General features: G+C 44.9%; 3 protein-coding genes across 3 annotated transcripts; all 3 read left to right on the forward strand.

The window, feature by feature from the left end:
* The first annotated feature begins 1,976 nt into the window (after positions 1–1,976).
* On the forward strand, positions 1,977–6,061 carry LOC102704601. Its single transcript, XM_006650960.3, has 4 exons — positions 1,977–2,135; positions 2,271–2,850; positions 4,574–4,660; positions 4,802–6,061. Exons 2-4 carry the CDS (start codon positions 2,500–2,502, stop codon positions 5,843–5,845), a joined length of 1,482 nt encoding a protein of 493 aa, XP_006651023.1. The 5' UTR covers positions 1,977–2,135; positions 2,271–2,499; the 3' UTR covers positions 5,846–6,061.
* A 1,033-nt stretch (positions 6,062–7,094) lies between these two features.
* LOC102722192 (60S ribosomal protein L21-1) lies at positions 7,095–9,030 on the forward strand. Its single transcript, XM_006649321.2, has 2 exons — positions 7,095–7,433; positions 8,635–9,030. Exons 1-2 carry the CDS (start codon positions 7,197–7,199, stop codon positions 8,890–8,892), a joined length of 495 nt encoding a protein of 164 aa, XP_006649384.1. The 5' UTR covers positions 7,095–7,196; the 3' UTR covers positions 8,893–9,030.
* Positions 9,031–11,239: 2,209 nt separating this feature from the next.
* LOC102722469 (beta-amylase 2, chloroplastic) lies at positions 11,240–14,557 on the forward strand. Its single transcript, XM_040521996.1, has 4 exons — positions 11,240–12,038; positions 12,909–13,119; positions 13,218–13,328; positions 13,423–14,557. Exons 1-4 carry the CDS (start codon positions 11,449–11,451, stop codon positions 14,215–14,217), a joined length of 1,707 nt encoding a protein of 568 aa, XP_040377930.1. The 5' UTR covers positions 11,240–11,448; the 3' UTR covers positions 14,218–14,557.
* The last annotated feature ends 3,664 nt before the right edge of the window (positions 14,558–18,221 follow it).

Here is an 18,221-nt window from a genome sequence, read left to right on the forward strand (position 1 = left end):
CATGCAAGCCCTGACGAACTGACGCGCCATTGACCTTTCGTCGAAAAAAGCCGTGTGTTTTCGCGTGAAACTTCCGAGGGCCTGGACCTGGAGTTCGTTTGGTAAGTCACGCCACGCCACGCCACACGGTCGCGGTGCATGAAAAACCAAAAGTCTATAGATGGTTAACCATTAGTCTACATGCGTTGTTTGGTTGCTATACTATAAACATTCTGACATTCATATCATCGAACGGTCTCATTATATACCTGAAAGTTTTGATCATAAGGCTGTCATTGTTAGCCAGTATTAAACATATCCTTTTAATTATAATCTTTGCTAGCAACAACTCAAGCACAACTATGAAATTAATGATGACCATCTAAATTGGGGATATGTTGGTCGTAATGTTTTGGCTACAATAGCATAATCTAGATGCTCGGCTACAATAGAGTTAGGGATTCGAAATGCCAGTTTGACTATAGATGGCTACCTATAATCGTTGCATTGATGTTGTTGTTTGGTTCCTGTAGCACAACCAACTCAGCAGACCATCCCTTGGAATTTGAAATTTAATCGTAGGACTATTGCCTTTTAGCTAATATATGCCCCATTATTATTTAGGTTTTATTTCATATTTGTCTTTCATAAGGAACAACTCAAGTGAAGAGGTGAAAATTATGGCATGTGTCTAATAGATAACACTTGGCTATAGTAGAGATAGGAGCATATGACTAGTTGTAGCTACTATTGATGTTACTTGCTGGCTGTCTGGTCAGCTCAGCTCGGCAAACACGTAGAATTGATTTTTGTTCACAAGGTGTGAGCTGTTATACAATTAACTTTGTCATTATTTCAAATTGTATTGAATATAAGTTTTTTTCCAAGCTAGTTACCATGTTAGCCCAAAGCTTGCTATACAACAACTTAATTAAGTATATATGTGCAAATCGTGATAATGCTGAAAACATCGGGACTATAAATGAAAATTTGACCTCATGGAGCCTTAGCCATGTTACACTAGCTTACTAGTGAAGAAAAATATCTTAGCTACCATTTCATCGATGTACAATTTATACGTTAGGTACATCAGTATATTACAGACTTACAATATTTGATGTACGTGAACATGTTTACATGTAGTAAATCAATAAATTTCGTACTAATACGAATTTAATTGCAAACAACTTAAATAAACAAAAGCGGATTATAATAATTGTGTAAATGTAAAATATAAACACGTTTTACAACGGTTAGACTAGCAGGTCCTCTTATCATGTATAACATGTATTATTTTAAAAAACAAAAAACAAACACACAAACTATGGCCTTGTTTAGTTCCTAAAATTTTTCTCCAAAAACATCACATCAAATTTTTAGACATCTAAATAAAGCATTAAACGTAGATGAATCAAAAAACTAATTACACAGTTATAAAAGAAATCGTGAGACAAATCTCCTAATTAGCCCATAATTAGCCATAAGTGCTACAGTAACCAACATGTACTAATGACGGATTAATTAGACTCAAAAGATTCGTCTCGCGATTTCCAGGCTAGTCGTGAAATTCGTTTTTTCGTTCGTGTCCGAAACCCCTTTCAACATTCGGTCAAACATTTGACGTGACATTTCTCCCACAAATTTTCCAAAACACCGTTCGAGTCGCTTCTGACTCTGGTCGAGAAAATGAAAAAAAAAAACAGAAAGGAATTGTTGTTACTCACCATGGTTCAACCTATCCGCAACCACGGTCCATCTCCCCATGAAAAAAGTAACCTAAACGGAGAGCGCAGAGTTGGCCATTACTCCCGCCACCGCCGCTCGTCTATTTCATCTCCTCTCCTCTCCTGTCATCCCCTCGCCACCTCTTCACATCGGAGCTCACTGACGAGCGGGGCCAGCCGCTTCTTTCTCCGCGAGCCCGCGTGCCAGCCGCGGGAGGCACCGCGCGAGCGCGAGCACGAGCACGACGCCACCGGCTCCGCCTGCTGTGTTGCTGCCTGCAACAACCAAAATCTCTGCGAAAGCGAGAGGGTGCAGGCCTGCAGTTGCTTCACCTTCGTCATCTACTACCATCCCTTTTCCCCCTCTTTCTTCTTTTTCGTCTTTTCGTCTGCTCCGCTCTTCCCCCCGTTGGCGTCGCGAAGAGACTCCAGGTGAATTCCGCTTCTCTCCCCTGGCCCCCCATCCTCTTGGTTTTCTTCCCTCTCTGTTCCTCTGGAGTTGCAGAAAGTATTTCAAGAACTGTGCTCCCCCCCCTCTAATCCCTCTTGGTTTCTTCTTGAACGCAGGCATTGCTTCTCCCGGCGCCGCCGCAATCTCATCCTTTTTTATTTTTCGTCATCGGTTTGCAAGACTCTGGTCATCTCCGGCGCGAAGCGTCCTCTGGTAGAGCAAAGATTGTGTTTTTCATCGGCTTGGTGCCGTCTGTGATGTGCTTCCGTTTCTTGGTCCACGGCGGTGGGCATCTTCGTCTCCCTGGCAATCGTTCTATTCGGAGGTGGAGATTTTTGGGGGTGAATGGGGTCGGCAGAGGCTGTTCTTGAGATCGATTCCGACGACGATGCGATTCCTGTTGCTGGCAAGATTCCCAAAGTTCCTTCTGAGTTGGCTTCGCATCCTCGACCTCAAGACTGCAATGGAGTTGGGGAGGGTTTAGACGATATTGATCCCTCTGCCTTCAAGGAATTTTTGGCGTCTATGCTGGATGACAAAAAGGCTGCATGTGATGTGGCTGCTGCTGATGATGGTGACGACGATAATTGCGTGGTGCTAGACGGTGACCCTGATAAGGCGGTTGTCGTTGTTAATGAGGAGAGACCTGGGCAAGCTGACCCAGAAGAACTGCAGATAATTTCAGAGAAAGGAGAGGTATTGCTTACTTGCTTGCTTCTAGTATCTATTATTTTTTTTCTAGTTGCACTTCAGATCCTACATTGTCTTCGTCGTGATAAGCCAAACCAGGTTGAAATTTTCAATTAGTATATGCATAACCATCATTGCCTTGTTTGTCAACTAGACATGGCCGGTATAGTCAGGGCCGCTCATGTGTGAAACGTCTAACGGGGCCCTAAAAATTTCAAACTTCAAAGTGTAGTATAACCAGTCTCTTTTCTTCTTATGCTTTTCACAACTAGAATCATACTACCTCCTATTTCTATATACACAATCGTACCTCCTATTTCTAGAAGACATGATAACTGATGAAATAAACTCCTCACTGTTTATAACATGAATCTTAGACTCAGACTTAACTAGAGATTAAAGATGAAAAACCTAATTTATGACTTGTGAATTGTGATGGCACAAAGAACTAATGGATTGATGGACACATCACACATACATACTTTACTTGCTAGCTGGTGCTGCGATCTGTAATTGCTTCTCTCTACTACAAACAATAGAGATTAAGATTTGGGATTAGTGATTAGGGAATACGGGAGAGGGAGTTCTGGCATTGGTGAGTTGCGGTCTTGTGGCTGGATGAGGCATGGATGAATCAACACTTCAGCAGCTGACCGCGACGGTGGGACAGTGTCTGGATACAGTAGCATGCATGGGATTTTACATGGGATTGGGCCTTGTAATCTTTTTGAGTTTTTCTTCCTTACTAAGTGTAGATTTGGGCTCCTTTATGGGGCCTTGAACACATGCCCAGATCCTGGTTCTAGTCGATATTAACAATCTTGGACTCATCAAATGGATCTAATCTATGCACAATTGTGATTCATTATTGTAGGAGTTTATTTAAGTTTACCAAACTTTATTTGATAGCACAAATTAAGTTCACTATTTTAGATCTTGGTTCTGTTAAAACCTTTTCTTTTATAAGTTCTCACCCCGTTTCACATTATGAGATGTTTTGGCTCTACCTAGATTCGTCCATGGATTAATATATACATTTTATATATGTATCTAGATTTATTAGCATCCATATATATCTAGAGAGAGCCAAAAAATCGTATAATGTGGAACGGAGGTAATATCAAATCTGCATGGTCGTTTGTCCTGTTGTTAATCACTTATGCAAAAACTCTTATTGGATTTATCTAATTTTTATGCATTACTAAACTCATTCTGAAGCTTAAGCTTTTGTGGAAGGTAATACTCAATAGTTCAGTAATCGTTTTGCGCTGCTGATGTATATCATATGTGGTCTTGTCTGAGTTCCCATGCACTTATTAAATCGTAAAATGGCTGCAATTGGTGCCTTTTTTTGCAAACACACAAGAGGCTTGTGCATCTGTATATTAGAAGGAAGCAAAACAGTTTTACAACCATCTATCTGCTAGCAGCAGCGGCCAAGAGGGGAGAATATAAAGGCCAACCCAAATATGAACTGGAATGAAAGGAAACACAAACATATTATATTATTCTTGTAGATGCTAACCGATAAATTAGCAATAACATGAAACCTAACCTAGTACTGGTTAGTGCCTAAATAAGTGAATTGCTGGTGCTACAGTCATTGTTATTGCAATACATGTTTTCCTTTCAGCATCTCTATCGATTTATACTCCGGCACTAGTGATTCATCTAAAACTTCAAATTTTACAGGAGTACATGTTACTTGACATTTGCGCCCTTTTTTCAGTTAGCATGCAGGGACTTCCCCCATCCACGCCATCTATGTGTTAGCATGCTATTCAGAACCAACTCTCGTGCAGAATACTGTGCTATGGTCAGTAAGCAACCCCTGCTCTGTTCATATTATGAGACATTATTTCTTGATTCATATAAAAGTATATAGTCCATAACTATTACCTGCCATTCCAACTGTAATGCATTAGCATAACCTTGCTTGTTCTTCCTATAAATGCAGTGCCACTGTTATGTTTGTGACTCTCCTGCTCCCTGCGCCTTTTGGGGCAGTGGTACAAAGCCTACTGATCATTGTAATGCTACGGACAAGGATGCAAAATGGAATAAAATGAGGCAGTCATTCAGGCACAAAAACATGCCAGCATCTAAGCGTAAAGGTATCCGTAACTTTTTTCAGCCAATCTCACCTGCAGCTTCATTGCACCAATATACAGGGGATCATTTATCAGTTCAACAACCATTACCATCAACTTTAGCTCGACATTCTCCAGTTGGGTTTTCTATTTCAAATATTGAGAGCCATAATCAACAGCTGATGCATCCGCTTATTGGAGTTCCACGGAATGTGGGGCAAACTGTTATGCAAGAAGCATCATCTCCTAGGGCAAACATTTCGCACAAAAGATTCAGAAGTGATGGTGCAGATCCTCGAGTTTATTCATCCACAAATATTAACCATTTGGGCTATCCTGTCTCTAACTCTGTCCTTGTTCAGTCAGTACCATCTGCAGCACAATCTCAGCCAGCATCCTCTGCAGTATTTCATAATTCTCTCGGTGCTGCTAGGCCTTTACGGGGTTACTCACCTCAGAATCCTTCCAGTACACCAGTGATATCTCAGGAACTCAGGGTTCACCCCACATCACATCATCAGGTTGCTCCAGGTATATCTCAGGGACTCCAGGTTCAGCCAACATCATATCTCCAGGTCGATCCAGGCAGGGTGGTTAGTGCTGAACTGCAGCTTTCTCGATGTTCTTCACTTCCAACCCAGGGAATTCAATGCCAGCAAGATCCATGGGCAGATCTTAACAAAACAAAACTGAATGAGGCACTTGCTAATCTGGCCTCGGAGCTGGGAGTTTCTGATTACAATATTGACCCACCAATGCATCAACAGTTGCCAAGCACTCAACCCAGTCAGCTACATGCTCAAATGAAGCCTGGTCATCTACCTACTCAAGCAACGTCAAGGCACAGGGTTGAAACTAATCGTAGTCATGCTGCAGCATCATCACAAATCAGGACGAGGAAGTGTTCGTAGACTTGGCAAATGCTAGCTTTGGCAGAGTTTTTCGTAGCCTGCCTTACAACAGTACAACCTAGTACAAAGCTATCTCAGGAGACTTGAACAGATCACTCAAAGACAAAAGATGAGTTTTAGTGCTGATCTTTCTGAATTGTAGCTCTGAATTAATGCTAAATTTTGAGTAGAAAATTTTTGATGAGAGTCATTTGTCTGATCTATATCCATTTTTTTTTTCAAATTCAAGCTTTTGATAGTGATTTCCGTCAGTTGGGTCTTATTTGGTTTGAGGCTAAAATTGGCCTTACCAAAACTTTGGTCATCCTAACCCGTGTTCTTCAAATATTTGGTCTGGTGTTAAATTTTGGCAGGGCCTTTTGCTAGAAGCCAAATAAAACTGTATCAAACTCTGCTTTTGCTCAGTTTGATCTCAAACCAAATATAACTTTCTGCTTTTGCTCAGTTTGGTCTCAAGCCAGATATAACTTTACCTTACCTAACATTGGTAATGTCAATTTTTTATATCGACAATTTTGGTAAGGCCAATTTTAGCCTCAAACATGTTTGGTTTGAACCCAAAATTTGCCCTACCAAAACATTGACACTTTGAATAGTAAATTTGACCATTGTTTGATTTGTGAGCAATAACAATGTGTATGGCAAAAATAGTTCATATAGATGGGACCATATATATAAACTTTTAACTATTGTAACTTTCACAATGGATATGGATAGTTCACCATGGATATGGATAGCAAATAGCATTAGGGGAGAGAAGAGATAGAGACAAATCATATATTTTATTCTCTATGAGCAGCTCATATGCTTATGGGTAGTTTTAGTTATTTCTTTGCTATGGACTAGTTTTACATTGTTGCTAGATGACTGAATCATATATTATATTGCTTATGGACCACTTTTGAATTATATTATGGATGCCCCTGTTTGCTATGATTTGTTATTACCAAAATATTAACATTAACACAAACTTTCCTATGATTTGTTATTACCAATATTTTTGGCATGTAACAAACCAATCCAGCCCTTGTTTGCTGGTTTGGTCCGAGCATGTCTCAGCTCACGTCCGATTCAGCGTTGGGCCATTCAGCGCAATTATGCATGACGCGTGAGGATCTCTATATGGGCCTGATAAAGCCCAACATACAAACTAGTTTGGTGCAGCGCTCTAACAGCTCGGCCCATTACGGGATAGTGTCACCTATAGCCCGCGGCCCAAAAGGCACCTATAAAATGGTGGCACCTCGTTGCACCCTAACCCTAGCGCCGCACACTCTCCCGCCGCCGCCCACAGCAGCAGCAGAAGCAGCACCAGCAGCAGGGAGGAGGAGGAGGAGGAGGAAGAGGGAAGATGCCGGCGGGGCACGGGCTGCGGTCGCGGACGCGTGACCTCTTCGCGCGGCCGTTCCGCAAGAAGGGGTACATCCCGCTCACCACCTACTTGAGGACGTACAAGATCGGCGACTACGTCGACGTCAAGGTGAACGGCGCCGTGCACAAGGGCATGCCGCACAAGTTCTACCACGGCCGCACCGGCCGCGTCTGGAACGTCACCAAGCGCGCCATCGGCGTCGAGATCAACAAGCAGGTATAATCCACCGCCGCCGCCCATAATAGCGGCATCTCCTCCTCTCCCTCCCTCCCTCTTCTCTTCTCTTATCAGAAGGAGAAGGCGAAGGCGAAGTATCGGTTAGATCTGTATTCTTAGTGGCACCGCGCGTCTTAATTTTTTTCGCTGGAACTTATAGCAATCATTTAAATCTGATATGAATATTTCGTGCTCCATTAGCTCGCTGAATGTTAATACGTAGTAGTGATTTTTTTGTGCTTATGCAAAACTGCTAATATTTGCAAAGTAATCGCGGCGGCAAGTGTTACATGTGTTTTTTTACCCTTGAATCATGCATAGGAGGTTTATTTATACAGTAAGTACGGCGCGAAATGTTGCAGGTGGTTTTTACCCTTGAATCTGTGGATTCTGTACAGGAGGGTTATTATGTCTCGTGTAGATATGTGTAGTCAACCTTATGTTAATCAAAATGCGAATGCTCCTGGAATGCCGCAAAATGACAGCACTCGATTCTGCATTTTGCTTTGAAACCATGGAATACTGGTAGCAGTGTAATCTGTGTGGTGTCTGATTTTGAGTGCCAAAATACATCCTAATGTATATGGTTCAATGTGACGCTAATTTCTTGTTCCAACTTCAAATTATCTTGTTTCCAGACCTATTCCGTCCTATTTACTTTTTTTGCCCTAGGCCGAGCGCTTACCTCTTAAGCCATGGGGTGGCGTGGTATTCCACGGGAGAGGTTTTTGTGGCACACGTTACACGTGTGATGGGCATACATTCAGTTTGTCATTCTGGCTGCCCATCTGCGCCAGCAGCAGTATGGAAAGCCTGTTTGGATGATACAAATTTACATGCTAACCACAGTATGTAGCTTTTTCTTTCAACCCAATGTGGTTCCTGATCCGTTTATGCTTGGTTTTATGAATGTTTCTGCAATTTTACTGCATTTCTATGTAACAAATCACTCCTGCCATGTCGCTCTGAATTCTCCATCCTTTAGTTAGCATATTTATTCTTCAGCTTCAAGATCACAGATGCATATAGGCTGGCTTGATTCATTTGTTAGCATATGCGCTTCTGCTTCACAAATCACATGTGCACCATATAGATTGAGTACAATGTCAAACATTGACTATTGAGTATTGAGTATGGAAATCAAATATGGAGCTACTTGTTGTGGTAGCATTCCATTGAAACTAGTGCTTTCTGTCATCAGGTTGGTAACCGGATCATCAGGAAGAGGATCCATGTCCGTGTGGAGCATGTCCAGCCATCCAGGTGCACCGAGGAGCTCCGCCTGAGGAAAATCAAGAACGATCAGCTCAAGGCTGAAGCCAAGGCCCGTGGGGAGGTTATCAGCACCAAGAGGCAGCCCGAGGGACCCAAACCTGGCTTCATGGTTGAGGGTGCTACACTGGAGACAGTCACCCCCATTCCGTATGATGTGGTCAATGATCTCAAGGGTGGTTACTAGAATGCCTGTTTCTTGAACTGGTGAATCCAATTAGCATCTATGCTTATCGGAATGTTTTGGTACTGATTAGTCCATTTTGTTGTATGGAATCTGAACCTCTGTGGTTAACATTAAAAGAATTTGCTATGGTTGATTTCACCCTTGTCGCCCTGATTATACGTGGCTGCTGAAAGCTTCTGTTTTTGTCATTCCGTCGTTTCAGAAAATGCAGCGAAAGATGTGAAATTATCTTTTGCATTTTTGGGTTCATATTGCTGAAACTCTATCGCTAATGCCAGATTTCCGTTTGGGGGAGAGTTGCTGTATGGTTTGGTTACCAAATGTTATGCGTGTTACGATGATTCCTTCGATTTATCATTCTTGAATCCTGCAGATGTTCTTGGTAGTCTAAGCAATTTCAGGGTGGACATACTATTATAATAAGATGTTCGCAATCGAAGCAACTTTCTTACTCCTGTAGGAGTAGCTTATAAACGAGAAAGCAGACACCTTTTGCTTTGCTTTCAAATGGAAGCTACAGCTGCGAAACAAAACGATGAAAATGTTAAATATACGTCGGATAAAGTCGAACCCGGGGAAACCTGTGATTGTTTCACCACAACCACAGACAGGATAAGATTAGCCTTCTCATCAGGTTGTAGTCCAACTCTCAGCCACAAAAATAGAAGCCAACCCAGTTTGGCGTCGAGAATTAGAAAAGCGAGAAGATATTACCAGCGAAAAAGTGACGCGTGGATGGACAAAATTTACCCCCAAATTGGTAATTTGTCCTCTTGACATATTCGGCTACAAGCTGGTTTTGCACCAAATTTAGGCGGTCTTAACGCAAACGTAGAACCTCCGGTCATGTGCTTGCTAAGCTGGGAATGAATCCTCTGCGATGGGCAAAGCGAGTCTTAACGTGCTATTAGATTTACATATTGTGATATTTAATGAGTAATACTGCAGAGGTTATACGTAGATGATCTAAATCCACTGCAGTGCTATGTAGGTGTAAGCTACAGTTACATCATGCGTTCTCCAGATTCCGAAGGACACGGTGCATAACTCACATAAGCTGTGGCATTGAGTAAATATTCTTTAGCTGTCCACAAATGCAGAGATTAACGTCGTCCATAAAAACCTAATCCTCATACGGAACATATCTACGAATACAAATGGAATTGACGGAAGTGTCTAGAATTATTTTTGGATCCACCTACCGAAATGTTATATTTAGTCGTAATATACTCATTTATTGTAATAGATCCAGTATATACTCATAGCATGAAATAATTTGATCTATGGACTATGGACAGTACGTTAGGTTAGGGTAAAATTATGCTTCGCAGCCAGGGATCTTCTATTAATAGAAGAGACATTGAAGAAGAGAAAATATCTATATAACTAATAATGTGCTAATAAGTCTATAGAGAAAATAAATGGTTTCTCTTCAATTTTTTTCTGATTTTAAAATAATGAATTTTTTTGCCTGATGCGAGATAACGTTCAATTTCATTTAAGCTTCGTGTCTTCTGCCATACTGGTGATGGCGACGTTGATGGAGAGCACATTTATAAACCGTCAGTAACATCTTCCTAGGTCACCACTGAGCAAGACTACTCTTACGATTAAAGACGGTTGTCATATGAGAGAGAGGATGAACGTGTTGCGCGAGTGATGGGATGAGAAGAGGTAGGGGTAAAATAATAGTTCAAGTTCTTTAAAGTATTTTAGTGATCAGTGTTACCGCGCATTGTACAACAGCTCGATCCATCGCAATCATAAAATCGTTACTTCACCTGAACCCATACCATATTTGTTGAATGCGCCATCCAGTGTCAAGCGTGCAACGTGCATCATCAGTCGCTAACACACTGCACTAATCACCTCACAGAGCTCACGGGACGTGTGCAAAGTGTATCAGTTTTCCAAGAATGCATGTGAAGCAGAAGCTGAGAGAGGGAGAGATTTTGGAACCCAACCCAAGCCGACCACGGCTTTGGCCATGGATTAAAAGAAAAAAAGCGGTTCTAGCGCGCCAGAAACGGCCGAGACATCGGCCGGCTCCGTCGCGCACGCGTCGCCCATCCGGCGCCCCGCGCGCGACGTGGCCCAATGCCGCCACCCACGTCGCCGTCCCGCACGACGCTTCGAGGCCGGTTCACGCGTCGCGGATCCCGCCGTCCACTGGCTGCGCTGCCCTGCCCCCTCTTCTCCAGTCGCGTCTCGCCACCGCCTCTCGTTCCCCTCACCGGCGCAGCTCGCGCCACGTCACCCCGCACGCGCCGCTCGTGACACCCGCGGACCCGCCCCTCCCCCCTCTATTTAAGCCGCTCGCCTCCTCGTCCCTCTCCGGTAACCCTCACTAAGTCCGTTCGAGGACATCGTCGCTTCGGCGCAGCAGCAATAAGGGAGATCCCCAAGTCCTAACCCGAATCCATTTCCAACATCCATTTCGCTACGATTTCTTGGTTGTCTGAGGAGCTCGGTTTGTGAAAGCTTTTGGTAGCTCGTTTCATTTTGTGTCCGTTTGATCCTACGTCGTCGTCGTCGTCGTCGTACGCCGATCTGTGCATGATGGCGCTCAACCTGGCCCACCAGACCGGCGCCGCGGCGGCCGTTGCTGCTGCTGCACCGGCGGCGCCCCGCACCGCGGTGGTTGCGGCGGCTTCAGCGACGGCGTCTGCGCCGTCGGTAGCGCCGGCGGCGGCTCCGGGCCTGCAGCTGCAGACGCTGACGGTTGACCCGTCGGCGCCCGCGCAAACGCCGGAGCCATTGCTGGCCGGGAAGCCAGAACTCGCCATGGCCTGCCAGGCGCTGGTGGACAGCCTGCCGGAGACGGAGCACCCGGACGTGGCCGGCGAGGAGCGGCGGAAGGCGGGCGTGCCGGTGTACGTCATGATGCCGCTGGACACGGTGCGCAAGGACGGCAACGGGCTGAACCGGCGGAAGGCGGTGGAGGCGTCCCTGGCGGCGCTGAAGAGCGCCGGCGCCGAGGGGATCATGGTGGACGTGTGGTGGGGCATCGCCGAGAGCGAGGCCCCCGGCCGCTACAACTTCGCCGGCTACATGGAGCTCATGGAGATGGCAAAGAAGAACGGGCTCAAGGTGCAGGCCGTCATGTCGTTCCACCAGTGTGGCGGCAACGTCGGCGACTCAGTCACGTACGTTTCGCAGATCGATCACCTCCATTTTAATTCCCCATGTTCTTGCAGCATTCATGCATGGAATGGGCTCAGCTGCACTTGGTACCCACTGCCCATAACCACATGCAATTAATTCTCTGCATAGAAGCTCAGATTATCTTCAGAAAACCACAAAAACAAATGGATTAGATAACATGCATATGATTATGATGCCATGCTGTTGTGTTTGTCGGCACCAGCAAATACGGTAGCTGTGGTCAGAACCTTTCGATATCGCTCTCCTCAAAATGGAAAATACCATTTTTTTTCCTCTTGGGAAACAAACAAATTCTAGATCTTTCACGTTGGTTCACGAAGCTCCCGGTGCCGTTGGTGATTTTGCTTCGACTAGCAAAAAGCTCGGATTTTTCAGCGAGTTCAACGGGCTTCTCGTGATGTAGAGGTCACCGGCGCCGGTTGTGCCATCTATACTTATCCTTTTGTTTTTACTGCACTTTTGCGTGATAAATTATTACACCGACATGTGGGATGTGGACTTGACACGAATCACACTGGACCCCGCATGTCAGCGACCGTAGATCCCATTTCTCTTGGCAAATAAAAACACGATCTTTTTTGTGGCCGTAGTACTAAACGTGATCCCCTTTGGACGGTGGCGCTGCCCCCGGCGAGCGTACGATCTGCTGCACTCTGCATGTGATTCACCACGAGATCTGTGACCAGAAGAACCTCGTGCCAGGGCCTCGCATCTTGCAGCTCGCTTGGGGCTTTGCTATTTTATTTACGGTCATGTGATTAGATTACTGACGTGATTGCTAATAAGAGAGCTTCATTTGATCTTGCCGTTTGAAGCTTTATGATGTTCTGAATTGATGGTGTTCGTTGCAGCATACCACTTCCGAGATGGGCATTGGAGGAGATGGACAAGGACCAGGACCTGGCTTACACGGATCGGTCCGGCCGCCGCAACCACGAGTACATCTCGCTCGGCGCCGACGCCCTTCCGGTGCTCAAGGGCCGCACGCCGGTCCAGTGCTACGGCGACTTCATGCGCGCCTTCCGCGACCACTTCGCCTCCTTCATGGGCAACACCATCGTCGTACGTCCCCGTGCCAACTCTGGCGACTGGTTCTTCCTTTCACCATTCTTGATTGCTTCCGCGTGCTAACCGGTGATGACACCTCGCTCGACGTGCAGGAGATTCAAGTCGGCATGGGCCCGGCCGGCGAGCTCCGCTACCCGTCGTACCCGGAGAGCAATGGCACCTGGAGGTTCCCCGGCATCGGCGAGTTCCAGTGCTACGACAGGGTATGCTTCTGCCGTTTCTCTTCTTGTTTCGCGGACGGTGGTGCAGCGTGTGTCCGGTGATCTGACTGGGTGTGATGGTTCTTTTGATGCGCAGTACATGCTGAGCAGTCTCAAGGCGGCGGCGGAGGGGGTGGGCAAGCCGGAGTGGGGCAACGCCGGGCCGGGTGATTCCGGCGGATACAACAACTGGCCGGAGGACACGCCGTTCTTCCGCCGCGAGGGCGGGTGGAACACGCCGTACGGTGAGTTCTTCATGAGCTGGTACTCGCAGATGCTCCTGGAGCACGGCGAGCGCATCCTGTCGGCGGCGTCGGGCGTGTTCACCGGCACCCCGGGAGTTAAGATCTCCGTGAAGGTGGCTGGCATCCACTGGCACTACGGCACGCGCTCCCACGCCGCCGAGCTGACGGCCGGGTACTACAACACGAGGCACCACGACGGGTACCAGCCGATCGCGCGGATGCTGGGGCGCCACGGCGCGGTGCTCAACTTCACGTGCGTGGAGATGCGCGACCACGAGCAGCCGCAGGACGCGCAGTGCCGGCCCGAGGCGCTGGTGCAGCAGGTGGCCGCCGCGGCGCGCGAGTCCGGCGTGGGGCTCGCCGGCGAGAACGCGCTGCCGAGGTACGACGAGACGGCGCACGACCAGATCGTGACGACGGCGGCGGAGAAGGCCGAGGAGGAGCGCATGGTGGCGTTCACCTACCTGCGCATGGGCCCCGACCTGTTCCAGCCAGACAACTGGCGCCGCTTCGCCGCGTTCGTGAAGCGCATGTCGGGGTCCGGCGCGCGGGACATGTGCCGCGAGCAGGTGGAGCGGGAGGCGCAGGGCGTCGCGCACGCCACCCAGCCGCTCGTGCATGAGGCCGCCGTCGCGCTGAGCAACTGATCCGCCGGCCGGCCGCGAGATGGACGGCGTAGAAGGGTAAAAACGCTACACATATAAATACTACTCTCCCAAATATTATTTGCTGTAATCTGCGTCGCGTTGCGCGACACCGTTGAAAGCGTGTAAGCTTAAGCTGCGATAAGGAGGACACAAAAATATAGTGTGGGTGTGAGTCTGGGTTACTGGGTTAAGTACGAGTACGTAGTTGCCACGTTTCAAGCTTTTGATTGCCGGCCGGTTTTGGCGTCGCTCAAAGCTTGCAAGGAAATATGGATGTACTATGTATTCTGATATTTATTCTCTATGACAAGGAAAACACTTGCATTTGAAAAATCCAAAATTGCATGCATTCATTCTACACACTGCTGCATGTCACTTACAAAAACTGGCGAAAGTATGATGAGGCTCACCTCACTAACCAACATTAATTCGTCAGCCAAAGGAAGGTCTGTTTCTTCGCTTGGCTGGAAGATGTCTCAGAGCTGATAGTTTACGTGGCCGAAGCAAACATTTTGTGTGCTCTGTCATACCAAAGCTGTGATCATCTCTGTTCGTCCGGTGTGCGGTATGGAGATCAAGTGCTCGGCGAAATGGACCTGGCGCTCGTTGAGTGGCGGCTAGAGACGCCTGAAGTTCGGGCTAAAGTTCAGAAAGTCTTTCGATTCAGTTCGTCTCCTAATCTTCTGGATGATTTGGAACGAGCGTAATGTGCATATTTTTGGTAATTGATCCGAGGTCGGCACCGCAACTCTTCAATGCGATCAGAGATGAAATCATTTTGTGGATGCAGACAGGATTTTCAAACATCAACTTAACACCGAGCTGTAACTAACTCTACATGCTTCCCATCTTAATGGAATCAGCATTTTACCTACCCTTACATAAATAGCATAAGGTGCTACTGTTTTCTATATAAAATTTGGTATCTTCTCTTATAAAAATACCAAATTTTAAAAGCAGTGAGACCTCTTCATCCATGAGAAAAATGGTCTAATGGAATTGGTGGGCCACCCCGGGGCCTTCCCGGAAGAAAATTCGTCAGTCCGCTAGCAAAAGAAATGACTGTCTCGTACTTAACTGGCCTCCCACGTATGTTAGCTTTTGTTTTCTTTTGCCAGTTACATGTGCCACGACAAAATAGTAGTACTTGCAGTATGTTCATGACGAGTTGTTTCTGTATGATCGAAACAGAGTTAAACAGACCTAACAGAGGGGTGTTAAACAGACTGACGAGTTGTTTCTGTATGATCGAAACAGAGTTAAACAGACCTAACAGAGGGGTGTTAAACAGACCTAACAGAGGGGGCAAAATAGCAGTACTTGCAGTATGTTCATGACGAGTTGTTTCTGTATGATCGAAACAGAGTTAAACAGACCTAACAGAGGGGTGTTAAACAGACCTAACAGAGGGGGTAAATGGCAGAGAAAACCAAAACTCAAAAATCTTACGTGGAATAAAAGATTACCTCTGTCGAAGAATATCTTGATCGTCTCGCTCCTATGCCACCGTTATCTTGATCGCGGCGCTCCTGTGCCGTCGATCAGATCGTCGGAATCCAGAAAGTCACCAGCGCCGATCAGATCGTCAGAATCCAGAAAATCACTAGTATATAAAAGCCGAAGACATAGATCGAATGAACTTGACTTTATTACATCAACTAGAATTTACAAAGCGCACCAACAGCGCTCCTCTCAAAATTGTCGACCCAGAATCAACAACTATTCAACTCTAATTTTCTAATTCTAAATCTCACAAAAAGCATACCGAGGACATACCCTCGGTCTCTATTTATATTGAAAAATCTATCTCTAAATAAGAATAGGATCCAGAGTCCAAGTTCCAAAATCACGAGCAAGTACTACAGTAACCGCGAGAGCCACAGTGCCACGACGCTACAGTAATTCGAGTGCTACAGTACCGCGGTGCTACATTATCCGACGCTGCTACAGTATCCGAACTGTAGCAAATCGCCTTTTCTTTTTCGCCTCTAATTTTGATCCGACTTACTTCGTGATTTTCCGGCGCTTACACATACAACATGTGAAGCCCGTTACGATTCCTTCCCCACATGTTGTTCCTCCACCATGTGTCACCTCATATTCAACGTTCATCACCCGACATCCTCGATCGTTCGGACCTCAGCTCCTCCCTGAGCTTAGTCACGATCCCACCGCCGTTGACTGATATTGACCTCCAAAAATCACGACTCTAGTCCAACCATGTCACATGACATCCTGACCATCCAGACCTCAGTTCCTCCTTGAACCTAGTCATGGTCCTCGCCATCCAAACCTCAGTTGACCTCAAGTCTCCTGCACACATAGAGACAAACCAACCGTATTCGGGTACAGATATCGCAACCTGACCCACATTAGTCACACACACTCACACCAACACCATAACCGTTTCAAACCAAATTCTATCAATTTACAAGCCAACTATTCACCACAAAATATTAATCATGACTATGATCTTACAATCTCCCCCTTGGTGAACACATTGGCAATAACTCTAAAATACAACTCCAAAATGCATATTTGTTTTTTAAAAATAAAGACAAAAAACACAAAATCGACTGTTTTCAAAATCGAAGCAAAATTTTGTTTCTCCCCCTTTCGAGATGTATTTTGTATATTTCTCCCTCTTTGACAATGATTCATCAAGAATTTCAAAAGGAAAAATATGAAACATGAAAGCGTATATGTCATGCAATATTTAAAACTTGTCACAATTTAATCTTGAACTTTTTTTCTGAGAGCATTTGCAATATACCCAAAGTTATTCAAAAGCATGTATTGCAATAACAAGTTAGATAAAATGACTAGTTAGCTATCAATCATGCATTCAAGTTTAAACATGAATCACATCTAGTACAATTAAGATTAAATCAACATTAAAGATTCATGATTTCAATGATTTATAATGCAACATATCTACTAGCCTAACAAGGAAAGAATGACAATCACATATAGACCAGAAGATTAAAATATTCTTTCTCAAATTGACGTGCTCAATCTCAAGACAAACATATTTCGGGTACGTCCTTGTCGTAAAAACTGTTTCCAAGGATTCAGCACCTATTATTTTTTCACATCGAATATATCCTTGTCGTCAAGACTGTCCAAGGATTCGGTATTCATTTTTTTTCTTTTCTTTTTTCTTTTTTTTCACCACTTGAGTCATTAAAACAGCATACGAGGAATGCAAAAATCATCAAGCATATATATGAACGCCAATCATCCAAATTAGTGCTAGTATCAACATTGCATATTTACTTAATTCAAGTAAAAGAATTATATGTCATGTATCATATCACTTAAATGTAAAAGCAATTACTCATATCAAAACTAAAATACATATAAGCTAAACTAGTAGCCACAAAACCTAACAAGTATTGCTAGCAAGCACAAGAATATACTCAAAGCATAGAACAAAGCTCTCTTTTAAATTTTATTTTTTTTGTTTTTTAATATCACACCATGCAAAAACAAAAAAAGAAAAAAAAATAAACACAACAAAGAGCCAAAACTCCCCATAAATTGATGCCAAAAGGACGCATAACTCAAAATTCTCCATGAAAATAGGCAATTGAAAAGCCTACAACAAAAGCAGATATCGAAGTCTAAGTACTTGGGTTAGACAATAAAAACTTAGGAACCCAGTACTGAGACACACGACCAGAACCAACAGAAACAAAACCAGTAGAAAATTCAACATGTTTTCGGTTGGAAGAAACTGCCTGAAGCCGGTCTGGCTGTGGGTTTGGTCTAACCGATAGTCGGTCTGATCGCTGGTACAAAGTCGGTCTGACCGTTCTCCGAGAAGAAAAACTCGATTTTTGCCACTTTGATTTTGCAAAAGCAATTTCTCTATCCTTTTTCTGTTTTCGAGCAAGTCTAAAACAAAAACCAACCAAGTGTCCATCTTTTTCATAAAAAGAGCAATTATATTTTTCTTTAGAAATAGATGGTTTTGAACTTTTTGTTTTTGTTTCTTTCAGTGT

Source organism: Oryza brachyantha, chromosome 3, assembly GCF_000231095.2.
Source record: "Oryza brachyantha chromosome 3, ObraRS2, whole genome shotgun sequence".
NCBI classification, from domain to species: domain Eukaryota; kingdom Viridiplantae; phylum Streptophyta; class Magnoliopsida; order Poales; family Poaceae; genus Oryza; species Oryza brachyantha.